This window comes from Labeo rohita, chromosome 1 (genome assembly GCF_022985175.1).
Source record: "Labeo rohita strain BAU-BD-2019 chromosome 1, IGBB_LRoh.1.0, whole genome shotgun sequence".
NCBI classification, from domain to species: Eukaryota; Metazoa; Chordata; class Actinopteri; order Cypriniformes; family Cyprinidae; genus Labeo; species Labeo rohita.
This window is the reverse complement of record NC_066869.1, coordinates 30473498-30483039: the sequence shown is the minus strand read 5'-3', so window position 1 is coordinate 30483039 and position 9542 is coordinate 30473498. Positions and strand designations below refer to the sequence as shown.

At 37.1% G+C, this 9542-nt stretch overlaps 1 protein-coding gene across 1 annotated transcript; it reads right to left on the bottom strand.

The window, feature by feature from the left end:
- Positions 1-1520: 1520 nt before the first annotated feature.
- LOC127172477 (calsequestrin-2-like) lies at positions 1521-8853 on the bottom strand. The gene is made up of 11 exons (XM_051121760.1): positions 8505-8853; positions 7206-7290; positions 6964-7064; positions 6344-6455; positions 3832-3905; positions 3572-3702; positions 3432-3477; positions 3267-3321; positions 3019-3119; positions 2857-2931; positions 1521-2166 (listed from the first exon to the last, which is right to left on the bottom strand). The coding sequence occupies exons 1-11, from the start codon at positions 8739-8741 to the stop codon at positions 1963-1965; spliced, it is 1221 nt and encodes a 406-aa protein (XP_050977717.1). The 5' UTR covers positions 8742-8853; the 3' UTR covers positions 1521-1962.
- Positions 8854-9542: the final 689 nt, after the last annotated feature.

Genomic DNA, 9542 nt, shown 5'->3' with positions numbered 1-9542 from the left:
CTGAAATTCATTTGTAACTTTTCTTACTGCCAAGTATGTATACTGTACTTGTTGAGGTTGTTGAACTATAGGCATGTTTTGATTACATGATAACAACTGTACTTTGATCTTTTGTTCTGAACTAGTTCATGAGCTTATTACTCATGTGGGCCAGATTATAAATATTCATTCCTTCTGATTGCAAATAATTAAAGTGTAAGCCAATCAGCAATGTCACGCTCCAAGTTTAGAGTTTACTTCTAATCATGTGAGACACTGTACTCTGTGTGCAAACACATGCCGTGGTAGTAAATCACTCAAGAAGCCTTTCTATGATTCATTACAGAGGTAAAGCTGCTATTTCAAACTTGCCACACTGGATTTTCACCTCAGTTTTGCTAGAGATTGGCTGCCCTCAAAGGTTGCATCAGTCATGTGGTTGGTCTGCTTCATATGGGCGAGTCATATGGGTGTGATTCATCTGGATCATGTCATAAATCTCATTGGAAAGAGCATACATATTGAGGGTGAGTGTAAGTGTTTTGCATTCCAGTTTAATCCCCTAATCTGATGGTGCATAGATGTAGTTTCTGCAGAATTAAATTACTTTGCGGCTTCGTCTGTAGATGTTCCTCCACAGATGTCAAAAAAATTCTAAGTTCTATAATCATTATGAGACCCTGCTCTCACGTTCATAAGAAACCCACAAACACATTTACATAGCTATCTAAATAGAGCTGTTCCATACACTCTCAAAAAAAAGGTACAGTTATGTCGCTGGGGCGGTACCCTAAGGTACAAAAGTGAAAAGGTACATCTTTGTACCTAACCTACCCCTAAACAGTACATATAAGTACCTTAAAGGTACATTTTAGTACTTTGAAAGTATACACAAGTACATATTTGTACCTTTTCACTTTGTACCTTAGGGTACCGCCCCAGCGACAGAACTGTACCTTTTTTTCTGACAGTGTAGACTTCTGATATTTTTATACACAACTAGTTATAAATACAAAGTTCTGGCATGCAACTCTAGATGGCACAGTTTGATAGGTCTAACTTAATCTGATGACATCATCACATGGCACAGCTGATTGGTTCTCTCCCGTATCGGTAGCCAGTAAGCTACTGCTAAATGCTCAACATTTAAATATATGACTGGTGCTTGTTTGTAGCAGTTTGCCACGTCCTTCAGAAATCCTCCACCTTTCCCAGCTCCACCTGTATAGATCTGCTATGGGATGTTTCATGTATGCCTAGTGGGGGTTATTTCATGAGTGTTATATGTGCATCAGCGGTATTCTTACATGCTCACAGTAGCATGTTGTGGATGTATTGGCAGCAGCAAGTCTCGGTACTTGATCTGCCACAGCAGCAGCGTAGCAGATCTATTCCGCCAAGACCAAATACATTAACATTGTCATGTACATTACCATGCCAATCACTCCGAGAGCTGTCATGGCAGAAATACTATAACTAATCCAAATAGAAATCTTCATATATTTTTATATATTGCTTTTACAAATAAGGGTATTGCTGGATGCCGACAAAAGGAAGTTTATTCATATTTAGCTCATTTCTAGGTACAAATTTGCCCCTGAAATATGATTAAGCATACAGGTATATACCAAAACAGACTATATAACAGAATAATATGTTGTGTCCTTTATTGAACATGTTGATACATCTCAAGTGTGCCAAAAAATTCACAAGTAATACTACAGAACACCTTATTTTTTGCAGCCATCTTACAGTTCCAGTCATATACAGTTCCAGATGAATAAGCAGCACCAGAATTATAATATGTCATTATATGTTTTTGCATTTTGCATTATCAATTGTCTCTTGCTGGCAATGCAGACAGTTCTATAATAAATCAAGTAAACTCTGCAATTAATAACCATCAGTAAAATGAAAAGAATCAATACAATCTGTGGAAAGATTTTTACAGAACTCTGTGGTTATAGTTTTTCTATATACCACTTAATCATCATCATCATCGTCATCACCATAATGGTCTTCATCGCTACTATCATCATCGTCGTCATCGTCATCATCATCATCATCATCATCATCATCATCCTCAGTGTTGACCTTTCCAGAGAGAACATCCTCTATCCAGTCCTCCAGCTCCTCAGCTGATGGTAAAGCTTCATCATTAGGCATGTTCAACCACACACTGTCAGCCTAGTTAACACACACACACAATCACGTAAAAGATGATGGAAGAATTTAGAATACTTAGGCTTTATATCTTAATTTGCACAGCAGAAGTAAGCTGTTTTCTGTGAACATGTGAGACTTTTGATTCATTAAGAAAATAACTAGAACAGTAACAAAGTGCAGTAAACTAAAACTTTTAAATACTTTAAAATAGCATAAGAAATACCAGTTTGCAATATTAAGCAGCACAATGGACTGTTTTTACAGCAAATAACTGGAAGCGAATGAGGAATGACTTGCACATTCAAGTTACAAACAGCAACCAGAGTCCACTTGCATAAACATAGCCACTTTGTTAAAACAAAATAGTTGACTAAATTAAGCCTAGTCTAAGCAGCTGGCCACAAAAAATCTTGAATAAATCAACGAATAAATAAATGAATGAATTATTTAGCTATTAAATAAGCATAAAGAGAGCATATGCTTCTCAAATCTGTGAAAATAATATTTCAGCAGTCGTTAGGCCTGTAAAATGTGTGTTAAAATGGTTTATTATGTTATAGGTCATTAATATGTTATGTGAAGCTTTCTCTCAAAAGGGTATGATGTGTCATACATTTCAATGTAGGATAGAGATGCTTTTAAATGAAAGTGTTTTAACAAAGTGATGAAGGTGAGGATAGAAAGAATAAAATAACATCATAACCAACTTACATCAGTCACATTCACCACACCAATCTGGGGTCTGAAAAGGTCCACCTTGAATGTTTTCTCCCAGTATGCAGTTAACTGGAGACAAATTAACCATTACACCATTGTCATAATGTTTTTTTTTTTTTTTATCAAGCAGAGAAACGTGTAGCAATATTGTCTCACCAGAGGAAATTCATCAGGATCAATCCAGACAATGCTGAGATCTGGGTTTTTAGTATTGTCCCTTGCAACCTCCTTTAGAATTTCCAGGAATTCATAACCGTCTATGAAATGAAAAAGAAATAAGCACAAATTAAATGTTAAATGCTATTAGGAAAATCATTCTGTGCTACTAAATCTAGTCTTGGTGATGGCAGTAAGTAAGTAAGTAATTGTCAGCTTGTTGTTCTCTCTTGTAAGGAACTGAAAACCTGGATCCTCCTCCTCAGCAAAGGCAACAATGTGGATTCCGTCCATGTCATCCTCCTGTTGATTGAGCAGAGACAGATCACTTCAAGCAAAGAATTAGCAGCCATTTAATTGACAGTTAACATTCAGTTGGCCTACAGATGCTCCCACAATCCAGTCTTGCTCACCCAAGTTTCAAACATGTCCTCAGCACGAAGCTTTCTCAGAGTGGGCCTGAGTGAAGATCAAACACTTTGTTTTTAGAATTAAATTCATTTTTAGATGATCTTTGGCAATGGCAAAGTTCTGAGGATTCCACTGATATCACCTTCTGTGTTGATTGACAAAATCCACTATTTCCTCCTGTGAGTTGGGTTTCCCAGGAATGGTGACAGGCTCATCCATGAAGGGCTCATAGAAATCGATTTCATTCATTTTTAGAGTCAGTTGTTTAGCCACCTGCAGCATGAAACATTTACAATTTATTGTCCTCTCACTCTTGTGGTTATAAATACACATTCTTGTATACCACAATAACACATCTCATGGTTTCATTCTTGTTCTCTTAAAGGAATGGACTTTACGCACCCCTTTTTCAAAAGTGGCAAAAAACTTCACGTAAGGTTGGAACTTCTCTGCAGTCACCTGGAAGGCCTTATAATCTGAGAAATAAAAAGAAAGTTAGCAGAATACAAACACACATTTAAAAAAACTGTAAAAACATGGTAAACACTGGAGTGCTGAAGCACCACACAGCTTCTGTTCTTACAAAATAACCAGAGGTTACAGCAAAGTCTTCCCAGCTGAAATGGGATTTTTAATAAAAGCTTTATAGCAGTCATGTAATGAAAATAAACCCTCTTGCCATTTCTCTGCTGTGCCTTTTTTTGGGGAATGGCTCTATAACTGTGTTGAAATCTTAGACCAATTAGACAGCATTTAATAGTCTGTGTGGTTATCGTAGTGCCTGGTTAACCCTGTGATGTTGCTGTGCGTGACATTTTCCCCCCCAAGTGAAATGAATGTACTATATTTTAGACTGATAATGTTTTTACTAAAAAAGGGTACTAAATATTTTTATGGAATAGTGATCCATTTATTACCTGTTAACCACTTTTTGAGCATAGACATAAAAATGAAATTTCCAACTTAAACTGTAGTGAATCTTGAATGCTTTGGAGCACAGAATGTAATTCGGTCTCTTTTTAAAGAAGACAGTTGGAAGACACTTAGTGAATTTAAGTTGAATTAAGTTGAATTGTTGAAAAAAAAAATATATGAAATATGTTTTATTAAACATTTTTTTACTCTAAGCTTAATCTAAATCTAATTTGTTTCAAATTTGAGGTTGATATCTAAAAAAAAAAATGCTTTCAGTAAATTTTTTTGGGCACTGTACCAAACATTTCCACTAGATGAACTTACCATTAATTTCCAATGTGGTCATTTTTGACCATGAGCAATACAAGTGTGACTATTTTTTTTTAGGACCATTTAACTATTTCAAGTCAAGTCCGTGATTTTTTTTTATTCAAGTTTCGTACCATTCCAATGAAGTTGGAGGGGAAAAAAAACAAAAACAATACAAAACAAAATCAAAATGACAGAAAAACACCAGAAGGTTAAAATGACATGTAGATACTGTGAAAATACCTAACAGAGCTGTGGCCATAATTCATGCCACGCACACACTATCAAAGCACAGATAATCAACAGGGAACTCATAATCATAACACATAATTTATCATTATTTGTTACAAATTTCCTAAAAACACTCAAGTCTGCTGAATGATAGTAAAGCTTGCTGTACTCTCATCATGTGAACAACTTATGGATGGTTGCATTACATTTCTTCTACTTTTTGATGATTCTTACCAGGTTTCACGGTAAATCATGTTTTGGTCTGAGTTCAACTTGGACTTTGAGTTTCACTGTTTCCAGTTTTCCTTTGTTTGCTTTTGTTACCATAATTGTTTGATTAATTCACCACACCTGTTTTTCATTGCTTTCAGTGGTTTGTAGTATATATTTAGCTTGTTCTCTGTCTATTTGTGTTCCATCTTTCCATCTTCCATTTACAAAACAGACCCAGAGCCACAGCTGATGTTCACCACAAACCATGTACCATAGCTTATGCCCTCTAAGGAGCCAGAGCCTGCAGACACATCCATCCTGGGGGACAAAGCCAGCCTACCAGTCTGACCAGGTGCGTGAATCAGTACAAAGTACTCTGTTAACCAGTACTTCATTAACCAGTACGAATTCCCCTTCAGTGACATTGCTCCCACTCAGCCTCTCTCTCTCTCTTCCTCTGATAAATCCAGCCCTACTTCCACTGTATCCCTTCAGTCCCACATGCTATACCTCAGGCCTCCTAGCCTCACTCCACCTAGGCCCTCTGACCCTTTGGCTCTCCCTTGGCTCCATGCTCCCTCAGCTCCATTGAGTTCTGTCAGTCCTCGGACTTCACTGGGCTCCCTCGTTCCTCTGGCTCTGGCTTGGTTAGTCGCTGACTTGCCTCCACCACGGTCTACCAGTCCTCTGGCTGTGCCTTGTCCCTCCATCCTTCTTGTTCTGCCAGGCTCCTCCTTCCCTCCGTCTCCACCTCAGTACTCACTCCCTCCAGCTCTGACGTGGCCTGCTGAGCCCCTGTCTCTACCTCGGAGACACCCTGGGTCTTCGGCTCAGTAGTTATGCCTTGGTCTCTACCACCATTGTCTCCACCTGACTTCTTCTCCTCCTTGGATCCTCCCTTGACCGTGGTGTCCCTTCTCCCTTCCCAAACTCCCTCCTTCCCTCCTCTGTTGGATTTATGATAAGGCACATGGACACGCCTTTTAGAAGGGGGGTAACATCACAGTAAACTACATTTTAGTCTGAGTTTGATTTGGACGTTGAGTTGGTTTTTCCCACTTTCCTTTTTCTTTGTTAGATTTTTATCGAGGTCCCCCTCAATAGAAGTAGCATTCCGGGAGGCCACCATGGACCATGGGGCCCCACTGGTTTGCGTGGTGCCTAAACACGCTACTGATTAGAACATATAGCTGCAAAATCATAATTTTACATGCAGCATTTATTGGGAAGCAAAAAGGCCACTCACGTTCAGAGTCTTCACCCTTAAAGTAGCCAATAAGGCGTATGTCTTCATCCATTCGCTCAAAGGCACGTTGTTCCATGGGGTTACTAATCAACTCCACTGGGTCCTCCAACAGCTGAAGAATGATGTGAAGCACACACATCACTGAAAATTAACTACAAAATTAAGTCAAAAATATTATTTATATGTAAAAATTAGGGCTGTCAAATAATTAATTGCATACAAAATAAAAAGTTTGAGTTTGCCTAATATATGTGTGTGTACTTTGTGTAATTATTATTTATATATAAATACGCACAAATTAATGTATATATTTAAGAGAAATATGTTATGTACAAAATATTTTTATTTATATATAATATAAATTCCATAAAAATATAATAAATACATATATTTGTAAATATTTCTTAAATATATACATGAATGTGCTTGTATTTATATATACATAATAATTACACACAGTACACACACATATATTAGGCAAACGCAAGCTTCTATTTTGTATGCGATTAATCACAATTAATCGTTTGCCAGCCCTAGTAAAAATATATAATATAAATGAATAATTTAATATTGCTTAATCAACTTCCCGACACTTATCCAGCCCAGCAAATTTTACTCACATCCAACAGGAATTCAACCAGTGTATCTGCAGAGAGCTCTCCATCAAACTCAATCACTCTTTCGTCCTTAAACACATAGATGCTTCCTTCCTCCTCCAGACCTAATGGACAAAGATCACATGATTCAGTGAGGATGTTGTGTGTCAAACCTCAACAATACCGTAACATATTAGGTGTTTGTTATTGAAACAGCAATGTAAGAAAACTTCATTATCTAAATAGCAATTCTCAATGCCGCTTACCAAGCTTTTTGGCAACCTTAGCATCTTTATGTGAGTCTACCAATCCAAAACCAATATCCTTGTCTTCGAGAACTTGAGCAGCAAGCTGGTGATGCATGGAAGAGACGCATAAGTACATTCATAGTGTGAGAAATGCTGCTGTCTATAATAGCAATTTAGTCTGGAGCAACACCACCACAGTATATCTAAGGAATTTTGTATAATGTATTATAGAAGCCATGTAAACATTCATGTGTAATGTCTTGTGATCGTGGAAAAAATTGAGAGTGTCATTAATTGTGTAAGAATTAAAGCACCTTTTGTGGGGAGAGGTTGGCTGGTAGGAAGGAGCCGGGGAGCACACATTGGTTTGTTGACCGTAAATTAATAAAATTTTGCCTTGATAAAAATAATCTTCAAATGCTTCAAGAAATCCTTCAATGTTAAGTTTTTGGTCAATCAAATAAACTTCAAGATGCAAATGTAATGGATGACTGACACATGTCAAGTTATTCTCGCACTCAGCTCCTGCGGCTTTGGTTGGCTTTTAGGCCGCTACATGTATGGCTGATATCTGCTTAGTCAAATCCTATACTGATCAACTTTGTTATCATAAGCAGACCCAGAATTGTGTTTGGTGTTTGTGGAGCCTTTGTCAGCCTCAAAATCAGGTCAGTCTTCACACTAAATTGCACATCAGGTACTGTCTAGACACAGAAAGCAGATGTACAATCTGACACCCTGATCCAGTCAGTTGTAACTCTTTTATGGAGCTAACATCTAACACAATTTTTGATATTTGGATTATAGCACTTCACTCAGCTGCTTATCCCAAAGAGCCTTCCTCAGATCTAGTGTTTTCAAGCATTTGAAACCAGGGGGTGCTTATACAGGTTCCAGAGATCACTTAGGTAAAAAAAACTGAAACTGGGTCAATGACAAACGGTTAATGTCCAAATAAATAAATAAATAAATACAATAAAATGAGGAAGATAAAAATATTTAAAAATGTACTATAAATGCATGTGCCATGTTGGTATAAATATAATGTTTGTATCATACTATAAAATGCTAAAAAACTTTTATACAGTTTTAAATAAAAATTTTATTATTTACATTTAAATGTACCTTACATAACCATGAAGTAAAAACTGATACATATTTTTATATACCTTGTAAACATATGAGTGTACAGATCTTAACCATTCTAATTAGGTTTTGCAATATATTTTTTAAAAGGTAAAAATATTTTACAACACAAACTAACCTAAATCATCCACTAAATTCCTCAGTCTCCTCTTTCGCTCAATGCTTTCTTACCTCCAGAACCATCTCTCTCATGTGAAACTGCTGCTGGAGTTCCTTATCTGAACGCAGGGGTTCATGATACAGCAAACACATCATGTCATACTTCTTTAATGCCTTCTTATAGTTCCTCTCATTGACATTAAGAACTCTGTCCTTGCCATCGAAACTGGGAAATTCCAGACCCTCCTCTGCAGAAGAGAACAGGAGAAAATCCATGCAGGAAACCAAGACAAGCCAGATGGGCAGCATAATAGCAATGATTAAACAGGTGAATGAAAAGAAGAGTTTGATGGAAAGAGTCCAGGTAAGATCCTGCAGGACAGTGAGACTCAATGTGTAGCTCTCTTTCTCACTCTACCACCTCACCTCTTCCCAACAATAGGCAAAGACATGATAGGATAAGATATTTGATAGACATTCCAATGAGTATTCCCCTGATGAATTTAGGCCTCTTTTAGTGACCCAGTCATTTAAAAGCTAAAAATAATCATGATCTGAAGAAAAGGAGGACAGACATGAGTACCATAGGGAATGACAGTACAAATCTCTCAACATGTAGATGATAATCATTGTGAAAAAACTCAAAATATAGGTCACCTGAACACATGACAAAGAGTCCTATGTATCCACAGTTAGGGTACACTCTCAGAATAAATGGTACAAAAGCTGTCTTGGGAGCGGTACTCTTTTAAAAGGTACACATTTGTACCTTATTTACCCGAAAGTGTGCATAAGTGTGCATATTTATACCTTAAAAAAGGTACCAGCCCTGGTGACAGCTTTTATACTTTTTTTTTTCTTTCTGAGAGTGTAGGCTAATAGGAATATAGGGTTAACGCTGGGAACATACTGACAGAAGAGCATACATCTTGATTGAAATATTACAAAGATTATACTGTATATAGGATATAAATGATGGGTACCTACTCATGAAGAGGAAAATGGAAAGAAGTTAGCAAATGGAACTCAGAGAAGCACTTCGCAAAGCAAAGAGATACAGGCATAAATGTTAAATATTACAAGGGTATGATTAAGCAACAAATGAAAAAA

Excerpts from the sequence above, each read along its gene's own strand:
- LOC127172477 (XM_051121760.1), bottom strand. The coding sequence starts at position 8,741 with ATGCTGCCCATCTGGCTTGTCTTGGTTTCCTGCATGGATTTTCTCCTG. Across the intron at positions 3,906-6,343 it reads TAAGGGTGAAGACTCTGAAC|ATTATAAGGCCTTCCAGGTG; the intron begins GTGAGTGGCCTT and ends TTTATTTCTCAG. Across the intron at positions 3,478-3,571 it reads TTTGTCAATCAACACAGAAG|GCCCACTCTGAGAAAGCTTC; the intron begins GTGATATCAGTG and ends ATCTTCACTCAG.